The 24,877-nt window shown below is 40.9% G+C and overlaps 1 protein-coding gene across 2 annotated transcripts; it reads right to left on the bottom strand.

The window, feature by feature from the left end:
• Window positions 1-1,342: 1,342 nt before the first annotated feature.
• efemp1 (EGF containing fibulin extracellular matrix protein 1) lies at window positions 1,343-24,377 on the bottom strand. Of its 2 annotated transcripts, none has more exons than XM_059323816.1 (11): window positions 24,184-24,377; window positions 23,516-23,619; window positions 23,313-23,358; window positions 22,896-23,171; window positions 10,413-10,535; window positions 10,182-10,301; window positions 7,483-7,602; window positions 6,312-6,431; window positions 5,342-5,468; window positions 5,070-5,262; window positions 1,343-4,106 (listed from the first exon to the last, which is right to left on the bottom strand). In XM_059323816.1, exons 2-11 carry the CDS (start codon window positions 23,594-23,596, stop codon window positions 3,945-3,947), a joined length of 1,368 nt encoding a protein of 455 aa, XP_059179799.1. In that variant the 5' UTR covers window positions 23,597-23,619; window positions 24,184-24,377; the 3' UTR covers window positions 1,343-3,944. The 2 variants fall into 2 exon arrangements, with proteins under 2 accessions (XP_059179799.1, XP_059179800.1); XM_059323817.1 differs by having other exon boundaries at window positions 24,194-24,377.
• Between the last annotated feature and the right edge of the window lie 500 nt (window positions 24,378-24,877).

The raw sequence follows: 24,877 nt of genomic DNA, 5'->3' as shown, positions 1-24,877 counted from the left end.
GATGACACATCGTGTATCATCTTACATGTCCCAACGCTGCTCTGACTAAAGCTCTAGACAGCAGAATGATTGAGTAACAACTTACCATAAAACCCCTCCCAACCAATTTCACATCTAAATATGTTGCGTGTGTATGTATGTGCAAGCTTCACATTTGTCCCTCAGCACACATTGACTCAACATACTATATTACCAGATCCCCCTCTGGATCTCTTTAAATAAGATAGATATGATGGCTAGGGCATCATGTTCACTGCATTTATCATTGTTATATTCAGATGAAATCATCCTCACGTTTTCCCAAAAGCATTGGAAGAGCAGTGGAGCATTTCACACAGCCGCTGCATTTTCCAATAAACTGTACTGTATATGAAGTCACTTTGTTGCAGACACAGTGCAGAGTAGTATTGTTTTTACACATTTATTGTTGCTTTATTTTGCACAAGTTGCTACCTCCACCAGGTGTAAGCCTGGAGGGGATCGTGCCTTGAGTTGTGTATGCGTGCATGTGTGCAACTGTTGACTTTTAGTGGCTGCAAGTGGTCAACTACTACTTCTTCTGCTTCAGTTATACAGCAAAAGGATTTCTTGCAACGAGTTAAGCTAAAAACAAGCCTAACCTCGTGTGTTGCAAGCCATATTTTTGGCCTATGCCTGTGTGTGTGTGTGTGTGTGTATATCACAGTTTGACCACAGGATCATATTTGTATTTATTCATGTTACTTTTGCAAGACGCACCAGTGCAAACAATACTGCTATTACTTTCTGTCATCTACTGTGGTAGGAATACTATCAATTCTTGCTATGTGCTTGTTGTGGAAGTCCCAAATATGTGGGAAAACCGAACGCCCTCATGGCTACATTAATATCATTTGGAGGTGCATACAGCTTGGTGAATTTCATTGCCTTCTCCTGGAAATGCATTTGGATGACTGTCAGTGTGTTGCTTCTACAGTGTTGGAATTCATGCTTTGTCAGATCTGTCTGCATGACAACAAGCAAACAACTTTTAAAATGCTTATTTTCTGAATGGAGTTTGGGACAAATCAGGGCTGTGCCAACTGCCACTGATACAAAAATTAACACATTTTGCTGTTTTCATTGCAAAAAACAAATTAAGGTATAACTACCTCTGATTCCGAAATTTAGACAGTAATAATTTGTGCTTTGTCAGCTCTGTCTGCAAGAAAGCAAGCAAACAACCTTGCAAAAAAAATGCTTGTTTTTTGAATGGAGTTCAGATGGTGTTGATTCGGGGTTCGGAGCTATGGTATTCAGGAGATTCTCAGCACTCTACTGAGTGGACTTTTCTAGTTGGATACAAAAAAACAAAACAAGCTAGCCCCATTTATCCATCATATTTTATTCAACAATATAACTTTTGCTCTTCAGAGTACAATCAATATAAGATACATATGACAAAATATATTTTAAATAGAAGAGAAAAAAATTAAGGCATTTCAATGGAGGAAGTCTTGACAGCATGAATGATAAGATTACATTTCTGTGTTTATACCTCTAAGGCACTACGGCATGATTGCTGCTGAAACCACATGAAAGATGGATGACTTTCTACACTTGAAGTGGTGACAACATGTTGGTTTTCAATGTGGTTTTCAGTGCTGTGTGTCTACAGTAGTGTACAGTGTTTCAGCAATAAGCCAGAGCAGACACGCGGCGTCACGAAAGGCAAAGCAGGAGTGAAAGATTTCTCAATCTGCCAAAAGTGTGGTGGCATTGTATTAACACTTTAATAATCCCCTGTGTCACACATGAACCAGCAACAGGGTAAAGCACTGTAATTATGTTTATCACGCAAGCCAGCCTGGTGCCAGTGTGACTTCTTGACTGGGACCGACATTAGAAAGCCCAGCTGTTCCTCTGGAGGATCACCGTGGCACCAGTGAGCAGTAGATTGGCCGAGGTGTGCTATGAAAGCCGTCATTTCCTGTGCGTGTTCTCGGGTTTGAAAAAAAAAAAATCTCTGTTATTGCCTCTGTGACCGAGGGCTGCGAGGATGGCATCACAGAAACACATAAACAGCTCAACCACATCCACCAAACCTGGGGGCAGAGAACAAGCTCTTTCTCACTCTTTCCCTTTCTCTCCTCTGTGTTTCACACTTTCATTTGCTTGCATGCATAAACAAAGCCAGGCACACACACACACACACACACACACACACACACACACACACACACACACACACACAGATCTGTTACCTCGGTATATACATGACTAAACTCCTGCGAGGAAAGTCTACGAGCATCAAGCCTGTTGTCATGCAAAGTTTAGTGCTCTCTCAACTAACAGGCAAATTCCCTCCCTTTACACTTCTGAACTGTTCTGGACTTCTGGAAATTATTACTCATGAGTAAAACTATACAGAAACAGCGTGGCGCAGCAGCACTAACCCCTACAACATTTATCAACAGAAGCTGTGATTTACAAGGTCTGTCAATTATTTTTTGTATCAAAAGCTGCTCTTACTGGATTTTTATCATGTAAAATTATATAGAAAATATGATTTTTTCCCCCTCTCTTTCTTACAACTGAATGCTCCACTGATGCACACACTGATTACTGTAAGCAGTTCTGGTCTGAAAAAAGGTGATAAATGAAGATACAGCTGCATCAAATATTCATCACAGTCAGGATGCGTGTCCACTAGGCATCTTTTCCTGATTGCTCTGTATCCAATTATTTTTTATGATGGAAGCAGTGAAGTGAAAATGTTTACATCTAGCATCTTTCTTATCTTTCTTACACTTTAGGCACTTTAGGTTAAACATGTCTCATTGTTAAGATGAAAGATGTTTTATTGCTAAAGGTATAATATGGAACTTTTCACTGATAAAATATCTAAAAATGAACGGACCTATGTAATATATTTAGTTAAGTTGTGCTTCTACAGTATCCCGGATTGTCCCAAGAGTTTTTAAAACAAAGAAAAAATAAGAATATTTTTTTAAGTAATGGCCATTTTATTGGTCAGCGATATGGTTGTTTGCCAGAAGCTGTCATAAATTATGAATTCATTTTTTTTATCCAGTTTTAAGCCAAATTTTTTACAATATACTTTTTTCGATGTTGGTTGTTTCTAACAATATATTTGAACCAGATGAAGGATTTTAACTGTCGGGCATCAGGATCTTAAGTTATCAGAGAAACAAGCGGAGCAAACAGCGTAGGAAAAACACTAATTTTTAACATGAAACTGCTTTATTCAGTGTTTTTTTCCCCGGTTTTTAATCTGTTTGTTTTGGAGAGGAGGAGACTTCTGCAGATAATTCGGCTCCCCATAAAAACCTCCTGAACGTCTGGATCTTAAGTTGTCAGAGAAACATAGGCTCGCAGACCCTTCGGGACGTTCTCTGTCTGCCAAACAGTGTCCGAGAAACACTGATTTATAACGTAAAACTACTTTATCCAGAGTTTTTACTGTTTGTACTCACTTGGTCTGCTTGTGTTGGAAAAGAAGGGGCCTCTGCGGATAATTCGGCCCGCGGTATAAACCTACTGAAGAATGAACACTGAAGCAATCCTAACCAGGAGAAGCTGTCTGCTGACGTTGGACTCTACTGAAACTACGTTTTGTTATTGTTTTGATTGAGAGACCCCTAGTGGCTGAAAATTACATATTGTGCGTTTAAGTGCTGTTGTTGAAAACAGAGTGCTTGAGTCCTCGGAACACTAAAACCCTTTATCACAATGCTTCCCTGCACTTTGAGAGAAAAAGATGCCCGGTGGTCACATTACAGCATGGTCTGTCATGAGCAAGCCTAGTGGAACTGCTGTGCTGCTGTATGAGTCTGGGACAGCCTACGTTATATGTTGTATTGTATGAAAATGTACAGTATGTTATGCTGATACAGGCGAGTGCTTGTGTTACACTGCTATGTTTGGTGAACCAGGCTTATGTTTGGTGCTAGGGATTGTGCTGCTCAGAAGGCGTAGGGCCCCACTATGATTGTGAGCCGCAGCAGTGAGCTGGAGCGGTAGTTCATGGTCAGATGGTGAGTGACCATCTCCAGGTCCACGATGTACTCCCTGGGGCCAGACAGAGGCTTGGTTAGCACCAGCATGGCACTTACATTGCTGGAACGCTGCAAGAATATAAGAATATAATCAGTCGATATGTAAGCATGTTAATACAGACTTCGCATATATCTTTTACAATGCAGTGGTGGGATACTATAGAGACTCCCACCAGCCTCAGCTGTGCTTCATGTTTGCTGCTAATAAGCAAACTTTAGAATGCAAACAAGCTAAACTAAGATAATGAGCATGGTAATCATTTGTCTGCTTAACATCAATATGTCACAGTAGCATTGTCATTGTAAGCATGTTAGCGTACTGATGTTAGCATTTGGCTCAAAGGAGTGCCTATGTGCAGGCTTAAGGTGCAATGGGAATTTTTTGCACAGCACAAACAGTACAAAGTCAATCCAAAAATGCAATAGATGCCAATTTGTGGCACAAATATGGTCCCAATCTTCCTTTCTGTTGCTGAGTTATGGTGTTGAATGATGGCCAGAAATGTGCTTTTACAGAACATTATGATGTCAAAGAGACGTTGACCTTTGACCTTTTGCATATACAATGACATCACTTCGTCATTTTATCCTGTTAATGAAAATGATTAGTGTATGAATCCTTGAGTTATGGCCAAAAATGTATTTTGTTACGAAACAAAAAAAAAAAAAGATCAGTTCATCCTTGATGAACAAGTGGACGTTTATTCGAAATCTGATGTAATTCCCTGAAATATTGTGTTTGCATGGCTGTAGATTCTGACTCTTGTTTGCTTCGAGTGCCAAATATTATCTTGATGCAGCATTACTGCAAGGACAAAATATTAGTGTCTTTGTTACAGGCACCATAATGTTGATAAAATATCAGGAAGGAGTTGGAGTCAGGAGGATGATAATAGTGCGCATATGTGAGTAATTTAATGGATTTAGCTTGAAAGAGCAAATGTTGACACTGTTACAGTTCGGCATTATCACCTGATATACCCTTCCCCAACTTTTCATGCAGCACACAAAAAATTATTCCTTTCAACTTACCCGCAGGAAAAACTCTCCTGCCTCATTCCCAGCTTTGATCCTGAATGTGTTGTGTGTGTTGGCGTACATGTTGGTGGCCTGAATCTGGAAGATGTCCGCTGGCACGGCCCGGTCCGCCTGGATGCTCATGTATTTGTAGACAATTGACGGCGGGAGACCCTGGCACTCGGCCTGAGATCGGCAGATACATCGACTGCAAACACACAAGAATTCTGTGAAACTGGCCGCACAGATGATAGTAAGAAAAAAAGAACAGGATGATGTTTACTGACTTCTCAGAGGTTTTGGCGTAAGGCGTCTCGCAGGGGTTTCTGGGATAGCAGCGGAAGCCTCCGAAATAGTTCCAGCACATTTCATCGTCTTGGCAGTTATGGGTCCCCGTCTCACACTCATTTATGTCTTGTGATTGGCAGAAGGACAGGGAGAGAGTGGTCAAAAATAGCTGGATGACAATGCTAGTATCCCGCACTTCCAAAACACACACAAACTCTACACGCTTCATGAAACAGAGCTGTGAAAACACAGTCAAGGTCAGGACTTGTACAGTTCGGGAACAGTGTTTTAGGGATGTAGCTGTGTTTCCAGCAGCTGTGAAGAAGAAAAGAAATACAAGAGGGAAGCCTGCAGATGTGTAGTCGAGGGAAGCCCCCGATGCAACCCCTCACAGGAACCAACTGCAACTCTTTCCCTGCAGCACCATGAAAATAACCCCATCAAACATGCCCCAAACCACAGGGCTATTTCTGGCACAGCAACCTGGATTCATCACCACTGACACAACCGGCCGGATTCATGGCTCCCCCTATAAAGCCTGCACCTGACCGAGGGGGAGAGGAAAAAATAACAGCTCTCCCTTTGAGCGAGCGCCGGAGCTTCAAATAAATCCACTTCAAGAAACCAACATCATGCATATAAATTCACAGAGGTGGCTGAGCAGGGGCAACACAAAGTTGCTGTGTTTGTATTGCCTAACCTCTGCATTCTTTCCATGACAGTGCTGGTCGAGAGTGGCTTTCATTCCCCACTTGAGAGGTAGAATAGTGGATGATAGCAGAAAAAATGATCGAGTTCCTCTTAACATCTTCTTATCTTCAAAGAGTTGAAGGAAGAGGAGGAAGGGAGAGAGAGAAGAGGAACTTTGTTGTGTGTGAAAACAGAGAGGAGGGTAAGATAGATAAATAAACAAACTAAGATAGGATTTTTAAAAAAGATTGATGGAAGGAAAAAGGAGGACTGCAGTACCTTGACACAGCCTGTTTCCCTGGAGCTGATATCCTTCAGGACACTCACAGGAGTAACTTCCTGGGCTGTTTATACACTGGTACTGACACATGTAGCTGGAGAAGCTGCATTCATCAATGTCTGAACAGGAAATATGCACACACAAACACAACATAGATAATGAGCATACAGCTAGTCATGTGATGGTTGTTTACAAACATGCATTTATTTGCAGTATTTCATCTTTCTATGACTAAGATATATGTCACAGACTATAAAGATGGAAGACATAACTGACCCTCTAAAGTTGAGCCAAATATAATGTTTTCCATAAACCCTGACATGGGTCAAACTAAGGAATACATTTATCCTATAAATGGCTTCTCTCATGTTCTTATCATGCAGGTGTTTGTTCAAGTGTTCATTTTTCTGTTGAGTTTGGTTTTAATTTGTTATTTGATGCTATAAAAGGAGGCATAACATCCTGATTGACAGCCATAAATTACTTGTGATTGACTGTGGGGGTGTGTGGGCGTGACCTCAATATCATGGCTCCACTACCTGATCACTACTGTGCAGACACTAAACGTGTTTCCATCAACACATTTCTATGCACATTTTTCAAGATTTGCGTGAAAAAAGCTTGATGGAAACACCAAAGTTTGTTAAAACTTCCGCTCGATTGAGGTTATTTTTGTCTTTTTTGAAAAAATAGTTAATACTCTAAACAGGAGATAGAAACCTTTTTTACGAATAAGTTCTGATGTAGTGAACATTTAACTCATATGACTGATTAGCTGTTTCTGCTCTGCCGGTCAAGACAAGCTGACGTGAAAAAACAATTATGGGCTGTTATAATTCTCTCCATTTTCTCTCATGGGTGGCGAAAGTTGTCCGATTGGCAACCTCTTTTTTGTTGTTGTTTTTTCTCTCTCTCACGCAATCACTACTTCTTCTACTGTTCACTGACAGATTAGACAACAGCTATACATTACACTGCCATCTTCTGACGAAAGTACGTTTATGCAGCTTTGTTTATTCGCTCTAAACCAGTTGATGGGAGCGTCCCTAATTTCAAAATTTCGCTTGAAAATTTGCTTCGTCTTTAATGGAAACACGGCTTCTGGCTCCATTGTCTGTCTTTCTATACAGTAAATGATGTATGTGTTTGTGCCTGAGTGTGTGTGTTCACCTTGGCAGGAGGCCGTGTCCTGTGCTAGCTCGTAGCCCTGTTCACACTGGCAGAGGAACGAACCAATCAGGTTGTAGCAGTGGTGCTGACAGGGATTCTCCACATCACATTCATTCACATCTGGAACAAAATCAGATGTTTTACCCACATGGATATAAAAAGGATAATTCTGGTTTATTATTTTTGGCCATCAATAAGATTTTAATGACACTGTACTCACCATATTAATGACCAAGGACTGGTTACTCAGATATGAGCAATTAGTATGTTGAGTACAATGTTATCATAATGAAAAGAAGTGATGCCTAACAATATTAAAATAGGATCCAAGTCATCATTAGAGGTTGGAAACTAATATTTTCATTATTTATTAATCTACTGATTACTTTCTTGATAAATTGATAGTGGTCTGTAAAATGTAAGAAAATAGCGAAAAATGTCCAATATGATGTCTTTCAGTGTCTTGTTTTGTCAGTCCAAGTTAGTAAGTTTAATATGTTGAAGCAGAGAAAAGCAGGACATTCCAACATGCATTAAATATTGCTTTAACGATCTAGTAAATAGTTGGCATTTCTGCAAATGACTGATCAAATAGTGGATTCATCTTTGCAGCTCTAGTCGTAAAATAGGAATTACACTTTAATAAAGAACTAAGCAGAAACACAAACACACATGTTTCAGTATAGCTGGGAGCCAGTCATGAGTTTTGATGGAAATCCAACTGTGTTTCAGAGTCAAACACTTCTCTAACACAACAAAACATTTTCAACAACTTTCTTTGACTTCCGCAGGAGGTTTGCTGTGTGGGTTCAGGTTGCACGGTCTCATGATAGCTCTGAGCTTCCAGGCATAAAAAACAACAGCTCGTGCATCATTTGTCTGTTAAAGCTATTCCTGAGTTTAAAATATCTGCATCCTGAGAAAACTGAGAAGCACAGTGAGCGTGAGTTGATATCTCTGTCTAACAGTAGGGCTGCACGATTATGGCCATAATGATAATGATGAATATTTTGATGAATATATAGTGATTTATTTTGCGGACAAAATATTTTTCTTGCACTTTCACATTTATATAAACTGATCTCTGCTTTTCCTTCCATGTTGTGCTACATTCTCTGCTAATACACAAATATTTGCACCAAAATGAGACTGATCCTGGATAAGGGCGGGTATACAGTGAGATAATGTTAGTAACGCTATTCCTGGCCTTCATTTGTTCTGCAGTTTGTGAGGTTTTTTTAGGTGGTTGAATAAGTTAGTTGTGGACACAAAACTCATGCACTCTACGCATGACAGCTTCCCAAAAGTGAAGCCAAAATCTTGATCACCCCCTGGTGGCTGACCTTGTATAAGATGCGTTTAATTTGATCTACAGTGGAGTTTTCTGAGTTGAGCAGGCATTTTAAACTCCAATATCACAGTCAATCATGTTCTTATCATTGTGGAAAGTCAAAACTGTGATCGCAATTTATATATTTAATTAACTGTAGGAGACCACACTAGATTTTAACTTGATTTCTTGTTTAATTAGTTAACACCAACATGAAATGTCTCACGCTGCCACTGAATCCATGTATCATTCGTTCTTTCCATTTTCAATTGGCAATCAAAAATCAAATAATGAAAAATTGACTGGTTATTTTGTTATTTGTTGTCTATTATAAAACAAAAAAACAAAAAAATTCTTGTTTTTTCATATTTCAATATTAGGCTCAGATCAAAAATACTAAATGGAAAAATGGGCACCAGGACTGAATTTGATATTATATAATATTTAATCAATATTTAATTGGTCTGGTTTATGCGACCCGGAAGTTTGACTGCGGTCAAATGAGCCATCATTCTCTTCTCTGTAGTCAAACCAGCCGTCTCTGAATAATGTAGTGTGCCCGTATTGTGATATTCATTGAGAAATAATTAAATTGCGTTGCGCCGAAAATGTATTTGATGTGTCAAGGTGCGGTTTTCAGTTTTCAGAATAAAGTGTTACACAACCAGGCCAAAAAACAGATAAATATGGAAATAAGATTAATTGAATGATATTCACAGAACTGTTCATGGTGGATTTTTTTTTAATAAGACGCCTTTGGATATAAACTGTACAGTAGATATATTACATTATGTTTAAAAAATAAATAAAATTATTTCACGTGGTGTGTTCATGTAAAGTTGATACTTCATCTCCTCTCTGCTGATAAGAGTTTTATACTGAAAAAAAGTGAGAAAGAATGACAGTAAAGTGTTTATCCTTCATGTCAGCTCGCTTGGAGCAGTTTAATGAATTTACCATAAATATCACAATACGGGCGCACTACATTATATAGTGACGGCTGGTTTGACTACGGAGAAGAGAATGATGGCTCAGTTGACCACAGTCAAACTTCCGGGTCACATAAACCGGACCAATTAAATATCCAAATCAAATTCAGTCCTGGTGCCCGTTTTTTCATTTCGTATTTTTGATCTGAGCCTAATATTGAAATATGAAAAAACAAACTTTTTTTTTTGTTTTTCGTTTTATAATAGACAACAAATAACAAAATAACCAGTCAATTTTTCATTATTGGATTTTGATTGCCAATTGAAAATGGAAAGAACGAATGATACACGGATTCCACTGAGTAACGAAGCACTGAAGCAAAAATGTTTTACTATTCGACGTTGTACACGAGAGTACACATGGCTTTTCAGTGACTTACCAACACAGCTGTGGTTGTTGCTGGCCAACTTGTGACCTGCGTTGCACTCGCAGTAGTATGAGCCCTGTGTGTTCATGCATCTGTGCATGCAGTAGTGGGTCACGGCGCACTCGTCTCTGTCTGCAGACAAACAGAAACACACACAGGTGCAGGAGAACCATGAAGATATTAACAGTGCAAAAAGGAATTATTTAAATCGACAGACCACCAGATTTTGCATCAATGACTCACCTATACAGTTATCTCCATTCTTCTGGTAGCCTGGAGGACACTGGCAGGTGTAGGAGCCTCTGGTGTTGTAGCACGTCTGCTCAGAACCACAAGTGTGTCTACCTGTCGCACATTCATCTATGTCTGCAATAAACACACAAACACAGACAGTGAGAGGAAGCTGCGCGACGTTAATGCCTACTGTACGCAGGAACATGTGGCAGACAAAGCAAAGCAACGTGTCTGGACTATATGTACTCTGTGATCTGTGATGTGTGAACTGCTTTCCACAGACAGTAAAACTGTGTGATCACTGACACCATCACATCACACACATGGGCATAAACACACATGTTCACACAGAGAGCAGGCGATCAAATAAAGAGGGCTTTTTATTCAGCAGCTCCGGGTGAAGGGGAAAACACAGATCATATCTTCTGCTAACAGGACAGCTCTTTGAAGGGGGAAGTTTGTGTGTGTGTGTGTGTGTGTGTGTGTGTGTGTGTGTGTGTGCAAAAGGAGAGAGACAGCTCAACTGATAAGTCATGTGCTTTCTACCATAACGCTTCACTCTCTCATCAGACATCCATCGGACCAAAAGCACACAGATCCACTTTCTATCCCTCATTTATCCCGTCATTAATATGTTATATAACATGATAAGCAGTAGTTTGATGTTGGTTAAAAGAAGCTTAAAAACACAAAGACCCTGCCAGAAACATGCTACAATTCCCAAATCAAGTCAAGCCATTTTTTTCTAAAATATCTATAGATTCTATATTCTATACTGTAAAAAACTCTGTACATTTATCACTGACCGATTTAATGACAAACATGATTTTAAAACTAAAATTTGAAACATGACTCGGTTGGTACTGTGCATGCAATCAGCAGTGTTGGGATGATGAGGTTATGAATTTGTTTAATGTTAAACCTCCAGTTGCGAAACAAATTCTCACACACTATACTAATATATTTATTTATTTACCCTCATCAGGAAAATTATTTTTGACAGTGATAAGCCATCCTTAATAGGGAATGAATGTGTTAAACCTCAAAATAGTACTTTTTCCCTTCAGTTATTCAAGCAGTTTTCCAGTTTTAGATCAAATACACGGCGCAGCAGTGGAAAGATTCTCCTCTTTATCTTGATCCTGCAAACACGTTCTCAATTTTGGTGTGTCAAAGACTTTTCTCACCATTACTCCCCCCCACCCACCCTTTTTTCTGAACTTCCATCTTCCAACTCTTCCCAGCCCCCCCGCGCATACACACACACACACACACACACACTACAAATACGCCCGTACTGTACACTCTCATCCCTGTAGGCCCACCAGCAGTCCTCTTGGGTGGTCTGACACAACCCATCATACGCAGACAGCCAGTGGGCATCAGTTTAACAGCATGACAGACAGTTATCCTCAATGCCACACACAGGAGAGGAAAGGGGGGAGTGCTCCTACTGCATTGTGATTTGGCACATGTGTAGCCTAACAATAGTCAAAAGAACCTGACTGGAAAAATGTAACTTTGTGCTGCTTTGACAGACACAATTGTATTTTCCATCCGGAAAGGTTTAGATGCACCTGAGAAAGAGTCATATTCAAGTGTCATATATATCGAAACAGTGTTTTTTCATAATAAACAAACAAATCAAACCAAAAAACATTATCTCATTGGCAGAGGTAACAAAGTAATACCTGCAAATAATCTTTGCTTTACAAAGTATTTTCATGAACAGGCTTGTATGGTTTCCTATGGAAAGTAATGCATGGGAATTTGCACGTTATCCTATAAAATAGGCCCAGTTGCTGTTTCACATCATTTACATTGTGAAACTGAACTACTTTGTTAGGTTTAGGAAGCATAACTACATTTTTGTAAGGTTAGGAAAAAGAGAGAGTGTTTACTTTTCGTGGGTTCTTTTTGTAGCTACTTTAAATATGTAATCCCGCTACCTGTATTCTGTTGCTCCCTATCCCTGGATGGAAAGCCTCATGCCCTTCCCTGAGTACTTTTAAATGTGCCAGTCTCCCAGCCTTCACCATCCAGAGGGACTGGTGCCGGTGAGAAATTGGCTTGATTTGCGGCGGAGGAGCTTGTGAAACATAAAGTGAGACAGAAGGTAAGCTGTCTTCACTCCTTAAAGCCAGGAAAGGGAAGAGGACTAAAATTTGTTCAATTCTATGGGGGCACAGTGATAAGATGAACTCAGTACATTAGGGACAAAAGCAGGGCTTATCTAAAAGGTGCATCTGAGAGACAACAGGTGCGAATTGCATTCAGGGAGGAATGCACAGACAAGGCTTGTTGCTCACTGACCCGCTGAGTAAAGGACAAAGATAAAAGCAGTGTTGTTCTGGAAACTCTAACGCTCTGATGTGGCTGGAAAGGCATCTGGGAAAGTGCATCCGCAACCAGGACCAAGTATCGGTGAGAAACCGAAAGCTTGGATTCCAGCAGTATCACACGATGAGATTCTGATGGACATTTGCAACAGCCCAAAGGCTTCATGACATCGCTGTTAAAAAGCCCCTGTGCGTGTTAGCGGTAGACCTTAGGTCAAAAGATCTACCAAAGATCATCCACACAATTTTTGTTTTTGCGTGATTTGCAGAGACTTTAGGAGGTTTATGAGGTTGCACTTGTCTGTGTGATAATCCCAACACTCTAATGTAATCCATTCAGGTAATAATACAGTATAATCAGTTTAATATCAGCTTGTAGCTCAATGACACCGTCAAACTAAACACAATGAGGTGAAACAACTCCACAAAACAGCACTTATCTATGCTGAATATGCAGAAATGTGGCATTAGAAAACAACAATACAGAAGCCACAGCATTAGCTACCTGTCAACCTAGCAAGCTAAACCAAGCTAACCCTTTAAAGATTAACTGGGTGATGTACTGGAAGTGGAATCCTGTATATATACACTACGAATGAAAAATTTGAATGAATGTCAACAAATAGTTGAAGTCTGGATGAAGTCCCTGTGAATCACAACCACGCCTACTTACTGGAGGTATTTGGTGATTCACTGAGACTGGAAATGCCTTGCCTTCTGGCAATAGATTCAGACAACACAAGTCTGAGAATCCTGATAGCTGATAGCTGCAAGTCCTGTGTGCTGATGCTGCCATGGTGCCTAGCAGGCAACCAAACTATGGTGTTGTTTTAGTCACAGAAAGTAAAACTTGCCATCACATGTCATCACACTGATAAATTACCAAGACTTAAAGGAGCGGTGTCGGATATAAGGTGATCTGTTGGCAGAGATGTCATATAATATCTAGAATTATGTTTCCATGAGTGTATAATCACCTGAAAAACACATTGTTGTGTTTTTGTTAGCTTAGAATGAGCTCTTTATATCTACATAGGGAGCTAGTACTCTTCCACAGTCTGGCATGTTGCACTGCTATATTTCTACAGTAGCCCAGAATGTAATGTGAAATACTGGCTCCAGAGAGGGCCTCCACATTTTTACATTATCTGAACCCCACCATAGTTTTCCAAATATGCTTGAAAAGGGAGGAGTGGACAGAGAGGTATTCAGGTGGTTGCAATCTGAAACCTCCCTGCTAGATGCCACTAAATCCTACACACTGGCTCTTTAGGAGACCCAAGCAGAACCTGGCTTTGACGTGAATTTGCCAAAGTGGCCAAACCGTGTAACTGCAACATCTGGGTCCATCAGGTTATACGTTGTACCTTGGGGGCCTAAAAATGTTTTTTTTCCAAAGACTAAGGTACATCAGCTTCCCAGTATAAACACTCCATGATGTCCTCAAAGTTCACTTATAGCCAAATCCAGAGTGAATGAGCACTAGGCCGATCGTTTGAGAGGCAGATTTAAAGAAATGCAAATGCTCGTGCTCTATGGTCCTACAGATGTTTTAGATCGGTTGTCAGGTCAAAGCGTTCGTATCTGACAGCCTGAGAATGAGACTCAACAATCAACTATATTTCCTCCAGAATCACAAACTGCACATTTAATAGGTAAAGTTGTCTTGAGTTTGTCGGCCTTTTAGTTTGTCTTATTTCTGCACTGCTGTGACTGGTTGAACAGTGAGCAATCTGTGGTGTAAGCAATTATTTTCTTGGACAGGATTAGTGCCAAATCAGATATGCAGCAAAGTTTGACCAATTGCAGTTGGCACACATGACTTTATTCAGCCTGAATTCAGGACAAAATCTGAGCCAGAGCTGGTTCACATATGGCTTCAAGACTTAACAAAGAATCAGCTCCTACAGCAGCATTCGCTCTATTTTTGAGCCATTGTTGGCGACCACAATTACATCAAGTGCACCTGGAATGATTTTGCAGTGAATTATCTGGCATTAGTCTCAAAACGTTAATGCCACTGTGTACCTGGGGACTATTCATCAGACAAGGTGTCGCTGGTGCAGGGCAGAGAGCAGCTGCAGATGGAGCATGTTAAAATGTAGGAACCAACTGTTGGTTTGAAGTACATGCACATGGCTAACTTTAAATTGTTTAAATGTGAACAATGCAGCAATGCTTCCTAAGATTTTCTGTGTACGGAAAAGTCATCCTCACTCCCTTTGAGAAAGCTTGGAGAGCTCTAAATAAAAGCATATGTGCTGAATGCAATCCAAAGGTTCATTCACGGGAATATCTTGCGGTAACTGCTACTTTGTCACTAAACCTTTAAGACGCTGCCAACACAAAGTTCCACAGAAGTTTGTGTGTGCGTGCGTACAAGTGTGTGTGTGTAGGTGGGGGTGGGAGGGCATCCCACACTGGCTGGCTCTCAGGTCCAATAAAGCCTCCGCAGCTTACCACATGCAGTACAGTCCATATAGTTTACACAGGAAAACAGATTTTACCATCAAATGTGATGATGTGTTGCGTGTGGGGAGAAGTGACTCTGTTCTCTGAGGTCAGTTTTTTTTTTTTTTTTGCAGAATTTATTTAACACAGCTTACAAGTTTCCTCTAAGAGCGAGCGTGCTGTAACATCACAGGGAAAAGATAAGGCTGTCCAGCAGAAGAGTGGAAGATGTGGAAGGAAAGAATGAGGAGAAAGGGTGGAGGCTTTTTTTTTTTTTAAACAAAAAAGGGCTTTTTAAGATTTGAAGTTAGATTTACGGCCGTGTGTGCATATGTGATGTCAGAGTTAAAAACTCCTTGCTTTTCAGGGAGATTAATTCTAAATGCCTTGTGGGAGTTGGGGGAGTAACGGGAATGGCGGCAGCTCAAAGAATGTGAGAGTGTGTGTGTAATGGACGAGTGGGTGTGTGTGCATCAGAGGTCCTGTTTGAGGTGCTTGAACATTAAATGGCCTTTTATAATGTTTTACAAAATGGGGGTGATGCACTATGAAGAGATGTAAAGTGTTAGTGCGTGCACAGGGGTGAGGAAGAAACAGCACATGTGTCCAAAACGGGGACAAGAAATTGTTTGGCCAGAATTCAAAACAATGTGTTATTTGCTCCAGATTTAAACTGACATGATAGGGCTTGTTGTAATTATCACTTGAGAGCATTTAGTCTTGTTTTCACTGAACCACTGCAATGGAAAGCAGGAGCTGTTCCAAAGAACAGTTGGAGCCATCCTGCTGTTGGACAGCATATCTGTTTCCCTCTGATTATTGGATAATTCAATCTTTGGGAAAGCAGGGGGCAAGATGTGCGATGTTAATAGCCCATAAAATTTCACAATGTCAAATTTATTAGCATGTCATACACCAGCCCCTGAGCGTTTGGTTTTGCTTAGCCTCGAACACCTTAACATCACCCCTCTTGGCAAACGCTGCACTGCACGTTGTTTCATTTGTGTATAATTCTCTCTGCAATGCAGTGTGAAATGCAGCTATCACTGGCTCGAACACGACCTCAGGACAAATGGGAGTGGTAGTGTTTCCCTTTCAAAGCAAGTCCAAACACAAAGCAGATAAGAAATCAAAGAATTCAAGACACTCTAGCTTTATATTCTGTGTATTTCCATCCGTATTAGGGCATGAAATATTTCCATGCTCTTTCTCTTCGCACCACTCCCAAGATTCCCCCTCTCATCGCTCTCATTGTTCAGGGGGAACAGGAGTTTTAGTCATGCTGACACTTACTAACTGGTTTGTGAGTTTGTTCCACACTCTTCTAAAGGTTGGGCAGAGACTTGACATTCTTGAAAATCCGTCCAGTGTGCCAGCTACATTCCTCACTGATAATAATCCTTCCTGTTACTCTGAAAATTTCCAGAAAAAAAGAAATGCTGAGCAACTCTCCTGTTATTCAATCTGAAGGACATCAATCACTCAGCCCACCTGACGTGCAAGTAGTCAAGCTGTGGCCATTTATGGCCTTTAATCCTCTGAAACCAACAGCAATCCCACCTGACATGCCTAGGTTTAAGAGGCTGTAGCAGGCTCAGTTAAAAAAAAACACATATGAAGCTAGAAGACCTACTGAATTCATTGATGAACTTGTCGGGAAGGGAGCTAAATAATGCTCCAAAAACTGACATGGCCATTTGCACAGGGGTCCCTTGACATCTGACCTCAAGATATCTGAATGAAGATGGGTTCTGTGGGTACTGTATAAATTGACCTGCTGTTACCTCGAAGATAATCACAGCCTCATGAAACTTCACAACCACAAACTAGAGACCCAGGGCATTCAGAGGATGATGGCTTTCTTTAGTATATTAATAATAACAGTGTTTCGCAATAGTTTTCCAGGACAGAAGTGCTTGCCATCCATTCGCAAAAAAACTGTAATTGTTGCATAAATCTCCAAAAAGAAAACACAGCATGGATTTTTCTATGGTGTTCCTCAACATTTGGTGTCTAAATGTGGTATTTTGAAGCAATTTTTGATTTTTTTTTTAAATCAAATTTAGCACCAAATCTGTGAAACAAATAGTATCAATGGTTATGGAAACAACTTATGAGACATAATTGACCATGTTAATGGCCTTCATTTATGTCCATCATGATGTTCAAATCCATTTTACATTATAAACTTTAAACATTTACCAAAAACACAGAGTGTAATACAGATTTATGACACAAAGCTGCATCTCAAATTAATCTTCAATTCCCGGCTATCTCCACCTAAAGAAACCCTGCCCTCAGTCACCCACCCCCTTAAAAAGAGACAGCAATGGCTCCATGCTGGTCAGGGTTAAAACAAAGTTGGGGAATGAATGGAAGGAATAAAACTTGAAAACATGGTTGAAATAAAGTGTGATCACATGTATCAAAGGCGAAACAGTGTGAGAACCCTGCGATCGCATGTGAGTGTCACCCAGCTGAGCGAAATAGTGATTTATAGCAGCCCTGTGTCCCTTTCCATCATGAGGTAAACGGAAAGAGCAACACATGAAAGCACATCAGAGGAGGAAGCAGCTGGCTGTTGGACAGGCACCGACCTCAGGGAGAATAATAACAACAACATTAAGCACTTATGCCGAGGAGGCACTGCAAAGCTGCTTCCCCCCCTCGCTCCTCTCTGCCATCGTTGATGTGATGGCAGCGAGGAGCCAGCAGCAAAACCACAAGCAATAACAGCGTACTGTACAGCAGCACTGCACGGGCCAAAAGAGGGGCTGCCTGCAGTACGGTTGAAAGATACTCTGGGCTTCCCTGCCAGCGTTAGGAAGCTGATGAAATGCTGTCACCATGTTCTTAAAACGCGGGAGGGCTAGAAGTCGTTCTTCGACATTTATAGTAATGTTATGTGATTCCCTGTGTAATGTGTTGATATTGTTTTAAGGTTATTATCTCGTTGTCGTTTCAATTGCAGCCGTTTTACTCTTGATTTCAAGAGATTAAAATAGTTAATTGCCATGGAGACACTGATGTCAAAATACATACAGTAATCAAAAGAGCATTAAAGAATTGGAAACTTCTTTATCAGAAACTGAGGGGTTGCAACATCCACAGGTTTTCTGGCACGGCTTGTTAATGGAAAGTGAGTTCTGAAAGCCAGCAATCTGACTTTAAAACATGATGATTGCTGGATGTTTAAAGGGATAGTTCAACCAAAAATCTAAATATATATGCATCTACAATTCAAAGGCTCAAAGACACAACACCGGTGGTTTCAGCTGAACAGCAGCAATAAGTTGGACACAAAAATTATACTGTAGGGCACTGGGACAGTTACATAGTGAAGAGGCACTGATGCAGGACAGTGCAAATCATCGGTCTGAGAACAGGTGGAAGACAAGAGCTTATCTGGTAATAGGAGGGTTCAACAGGCACAAAGGTGTGCCTCTGGTGTAACCCTAAACAAAGTGGGTCTGCTTGTGTTTGATCCCACTTCCTCAACAAAATTGTGGCTGAATGTTTTAATTCAACATCCTGTATCAGCAAGTCTTCCTTCATTATGCAGCATTTTCCAAATCTGTGTTGCTTATCTTTGATGGATGTTTGGGAGAAACAAACACTAACAAGATAACATCTGTAGGAATTTCCTGACAAAATGTAATCGCTCTATCCTCATATGTTTTTATATTGTCTGTGGATGAGCAAAGACTGACTTCAAGTGCAAATGTCAGGACGAGACAACAACAAGTGGAGCTGTAAAGTACAATCTGTAAAGGTCAAATTGTGCAGCAGCGTCACGTTGTGCTCTCTCTGCTTGTTCTGCTCTCTGCATTCCTGCTCCTCGCAGATCGATCCGATGCTTATCTGTCAAAGGTGATGAGTAATTCCTACCATCACAAAAGATGGGAGCAAACGGAAAAAACAACCACCACTGACATTCCAGAGATATTCCTCCCAAGTGTATTGCATCTGTGTGGAAAAATGTTATTGCATGCACTTGGCCTTGTTCGGAAAAGTACACAAATTCTCTGTCACACAGGGATTAACGGCCTTAATAGAACATAGTTAGGAAAGATTTCCAGCCACTGCAGGTGAAGAGAGTCCAGACGTAGCTTAAAAATCAGTCAGGCATGTAGGTGGTAATGTGGCCTGCATGACCTCAGGAAACCAGACAGGTAAACTGGAGGGGCATGTCCTTTCATGTCCCATACTGCAGCGCATGAGTATCTAATTTAGACATGAAAAATAAAACTCAGGATGTGTGAGGAGAATATTAGAAAGGGTAAAACATGATATGTATCACTTTCTTTGGCCAACATTAAATGCCTGAAGCCACTGAAAGTACAGTTGAACATAGAATATGTCATTTTCAGCCACTAAGGCTAATTTTTTTCATGGTTATGATTCAGTGTTCATTGTTCAGGAGGTTTTTACCGGGAGCCAAATTATCCGCAGGTCTCCTGCTCTCCCAAACAAATAGACCAGGTGATTAAAACTGGTAAAACAAAGAATAAAGCAGCTTTCTGTTAAAATCAGTGTTTCTCCAATGCTGCTGCTGTTTTGCACAACGTTTGCTCAGCTTGTTTCTCTGATAACTTAAGATCCAGATGTTAAGTAGGTTTTTACTGGTAGCCGAATTATCCAGAGAGGTCTTATACTCTCCAGAACAAACAACCAGGTAATTAAAACTGGTTAAACACTGAATAAAGCAGTTTCCCGTTAAAAATCAGTGTTTCTCCGATGCTGTTTGGCATGTCAGCAGAGGGGCTGGCGCTGAGCTAACATTTGCTCAGCTTGTTTCTCTGATTACTTAAGATCCAGATGTCCGATAACTAAAATCCTTCATCAGATTAAAGTACATAATGAAGAACTACCAAGATCTAAAAAGTGTGTCAATAAAAAAGTCAATTAATAACAGCATCTGACAGGCAACCACAGCGCTAAAACATGTGCAAAGGGCAATGGCGACCACCTTGAATAGAAATACAAATGTCTCTGGGTTTAAAAATGTAAAACATTTGGGATAAAGAAGTTGCACAACTCAAAAAAATATAACAATTATAGTTGACATTTTGATTCAGAAATGTTACATATACTTTTATGTAAGTATGACAATTGTCAAACAACGTTCAACTGTAAATGAGGATCATAAAATAGTGCCTCGCCACTTTTCATCAGATTTAATAACTGATTCGAACGCTTTTGATTGATTTCTAGGAGGAGGTGATCTCACTTCTGCTGAAAATAAGAGTTCATATGCAGACATAAGACTACAACAAGCCACTTGTAGGCATCTCCCAGCGGTAAACACAGTAAGTATGTGTGTGTATGTTTGGAGGGAGGGGGAAGGTCATGGAAATGTGAGGCATCATTAAGCTGTCACACATACAGTAAAGGTTCATAGTGTCTCTGTGTGGCCGGGGCCGGAGCAGGGCGCCAACTTCCCCTATGTGTCACTGCAACAACACACACTTTAGACTCGGGTTCACACTATAGAGCCAAATGGCTTTATTGCCCATTTGCAAAATGGGAACAAACATGAAAGCTACGTTTAAAAAGGAAAATCTGTGTGAAGTGTGTTATATAATTTGTGGTTTGTTTTGTTTTTAATCAGCATAAACGATAGCGCAAATAAAGAGCTATTTTGTTTAAGAAACTCTTTTTTTTAAACAATTTTGCTTTGGAAAATTGGCTTCATCTTTTTCCAGGTCTCAATACTATTCGCCACACACTCAGCAGTAAGTCACCAAAACAACTCAGCAGCAGCACTACCCATGACGTTGGTACAACCTGGCTTGGTCAGTGCTCCGGCACTTCTGTGGTTATTTAGTCAGTGTCAGCCTTTCATCTTCCCCTTTGCCCTACCTGACTCTGCACTCTAGGTTTCCCCCACAGAGTGGTGAGTTAGCAGGGAAGGAGCCTGATGTAAGCGCTATTTGATACATTGAGGTTTCCCCCCATTGAAAGTTAATGGGAATTCCTTCGCTAGCAAGATACGTAGCTGTGCAAAACCAGCCACTGTGGAACCCAAAAAAAAGAGAAAAGACAATTCTGTGTCCAAGAACAATTGGCTCATTGTAGCACATTAAAGGTAATGACAGAGAAACCGGAGACTGATGTAAACAAAGATTATATCACTCCACCAGCAGAAATATACGCCCAGGAGACGGCACGAGACGCCTTCCAGTTAAAACTCCAGTCATTTCAAAGCAATAACACTGACAGCAACAGCCTATCTTTGTTTAGCCCATGCACTGAAACAGCACACCAGTGAATGAATAAGTATTATACCCATGCCAGCTCGCTTATGTGGTTACTTTAGCTGATATGCTGCCATGTTTTACACTCCAATAAAACCTAATTGGGTTCCAATTCAGAGAAACACATAAAGCACCTCACACATATCTTTGCCCCAGGTGTAAAATCAAATTTGTTACTTTCACTGGAGCTCTGTGACCACAAGCCTCACCACACAGCCACTCACCACATGCCTCTACCTATTGGCAAGCTCCTTACCACTGAACACATGTAATTTACGATAATGCACTTTGCCTTACATTACATTTATACAGCTAACTCTACATAAACACACTCTCCGATCCCTCACAGACCAAGACAGATGGCAAAGTAAGAGCAATAAGAGGTTGCAAGTGATATCAGAGATTCTCTCTCTCTCAGGTGCAGCTATGAACATCTGGCTCAATGCAACGAGGGGCACGTGTGTGTGTGTGTGTGTGTGTGTGTGTGTGTGTGTGTGTGTGTGTGTGTGCGTGTTAGTGAGACAAAGAATGAATCTTTAAACCACTCCCCATTTGTCAAGATCAAAGAGTCCTGCCCAAACCCAGGATCACACCCACACAATCTTGTGCAGCTACCAAAACCTCAAACTGGTCACAGCCCAGGGAATACCGACTGGGTGTAGAGGCTGTATGTAGAGCTTAACACACCATTTTAGAAATCCTCTTGATTTGCCCCTGAAGCGGAGGACCTAAACACCCAAAACAAGAACAATTTCTTATATTTTAAGGAGAAGCTGAACTCCAGCCAAAAACATCATGCTGCGAGCGACCAAAGACTTTAGAAAACATGACATCACAGTGAGAAAAAGCGAGAAGCTTGCAACACATCTGGCAGCCACGCATGGTTTAGCTGTTGACGACTGTCAGACAGATGGATGAACAGTTCACCTTTGGAGCTCTGCTTATTGAGGCTCTCAGGTCGTTAGCAAGTAATTATCAAATACCTACATAGCACTGCGAGAGACACATTCAGACACATTCTTCCACGCAGCAGCACTGCATCTGGCCAAGTGCAACAAAAGCATTCTACTGATATTCGGGAGATAAAAACACCTCTGTACATCTATCAGTATACTGCAGTAAAAAGCACAGTGGGATTTTATCTGCACCCACATATTTAGGGTGTAATCTGTAACTTTTTTATGGAGAGAGTGTGGCAGGCATCCCTTTTCCACTTCTAAACCATATTTTGTGGTTACACCTCCTCTCCTGCTGACAGAATCCAATTTCTCTCCTGAGGAGCTTGTCAACACTACTTGCTGAGATAAGAGGACCCGTCTCCATGTGTTGGTGTAAAAAAAATAAATATGAAAGGCTAGTTTTTCAAAGTTACTTTGATGGTCTTTTGTATCATATTATGACTGAACAGAGAGGGGGTAGGGAGTGCCTGGTGCGGCTGATCTTACCTCTGCAGAGATTCTGGTCATCTGCAGTGTATCCTGGTGCACAGCGGATGGTCCGGGTGGACTGGGAGACCCCCGGGTTGCTTGGAGAGCGTGGGATAGGCTGGTTGGGTGGGACAGCGGGGACAGCAGGGACAGGCTCCGGCAGCGGCACCTGCTCGCCCTCCTTACTGATGTAGATGACGGCACTCTTAGGGAGGCAGAGGTATCCACCAAAGTGGTTGATACACTGCATCCCTCCTTTGCAGGCATCATCTAACAAGGCACACTCATCGATGTCTGACAGGGAAAACGGTATGATGAAAAGAAAAACTTGCATTTTCTGTACTGGAATCATTTCAATTGGTTAAAGGTTTAGTTGAAAATGCATGAAAAATGAACACATAATTGGGCACAAAAAGCTGCAAAAATGTTTCTCACCTCTGCACTGCTCTCTGACTCTGTCATACTCATACCCTTCTGTGCACTGTGAAGGACAGAGAGTGATTACAATGAAATTATGCATATTTTAGTGTCCTTTTTATGTAACATGATATGATAAATGAAAGCATTAACCCTGAGTTCTGCGTCAGCAAATTAAACTATACAGCATGCCAGAAAAATACTAAAGATGTCTCACTTACTGTGTAGAAGACGGGCTCCTCAGCCTCTTGAGAGAGGACATGTGTGAAAACCGCACAAAGACACACGCAGATCCCCAGCATGTCGACCAAAAGTCGGAGCAGCACTGTAACGAGATGCAGAGCGACCAAATGGATAGAGCGTGCAAGATCATTTTTCGCTTGACAAGCCTACAAGTTTTAATACCAGTTATTACATCATTGATGGCATTGCTTAACGAGTCCCAACATCTCCCGCTGCTGGCGTGATGTTTATGTTGGCAGCGCTCCAGCTAAATCTGCGACTTCAACTTAGGTGAAGTGTTTTTCTGCTGTTTTCTCCAAAAGGATTAGTGCGTAATACGCGTAAAGATCGTGCGTAAACATGCCCTCCTGTGTCAGTGTCAGGAAAATGAACGAGTTAATCAGCCATACAGAGCTCGTGTTGATTAAAATTCTGTATTTGCACAAAACAGGTCCACAAGTCAAATATGATTCTGCATTGTCTCAAGATAGAGACACTTGTTACCGGACAATTGCCTGGGGAAAAAAGCGAACAACATAAGAATCAACTGCTACTGCAGATTTTTCTCACTTGTTTCAACAATCACACTCCTCAAACAGCTCTCATTGTTATCTGATCTTAACGTGTGTATGCAGTAGCTTCATCTTGTGGCGCCTTGGCGACGTACCTGCAATTACCTGCGGATCTCCAACTCTCCTGGCGTGCAGAAGAAAACGTCCCCCGGTTTATGTTTTTGTTGCAAATCCGAGTTTGTGCGCGCAGCAGGTCTGTCTTTATTCTGCAGTCGGTGCAGTCAGTGGATGTTAGATGTTTGCCGGAGTGCAAGCAGCAATTGTGATGAACATGCGGCTCGTACAGTGTGACATGCTGGGGGCGGTGTACCGGGCAGGTTGAGCTCCGGGTTTCTCTCTCACCGGGGAGCAGTAAACGATCAGTAGGCTGCAGTGGCTCCCTCTATAGACTGATGACTAGTGATAAAAAGGAATCATAGGAAACGGCTATGAATGGAAAACTAAGCTCAGAAATAATCTTTTATTACCATTTCCTCGTTATATTGCTGCACAGAAAAATATTCCCATCAGAAACCTCAGAAAATAGAGTTACCACTGAATCTTTGCTTTGGCTCCATGCAATAAACATTGAACCTGTAATTTATTGCTGTAATAACACACATTATAGATTATTCCATTAAGCTTTAATAAAGTCGTTGTGTCCTTATTGTATAGCAGTGTTCTTTAAACACCACTGTATGATGTATACTGTATGCGGTAGGAAGTGATATTGTCTTTCTTTTTGTATGATTTCAAATAGTTTTCTGAGGAAGAAATCTGGAGCCATATCCAATTTAATTTTTATAGGGA

This window comes from Centropristis striata, chromosome 20 (genome assembly GCF_030273125.1).
Source record: "Centropristis striata isolate RG_2023a ecotype Rhode Island chromosome 20, C.striata_1.0, whole genome shotgun sequence".
NCBI lineage: Eukaryota > Metazoa > Chordata > Actinopteri > Perciformes > Serranidae > Centropristis > Centropristis striata.
Note: the sequence above shows the minus strand (reverse complement) of the source record. Positions and strands in the feature narration are given on the sequence as shown.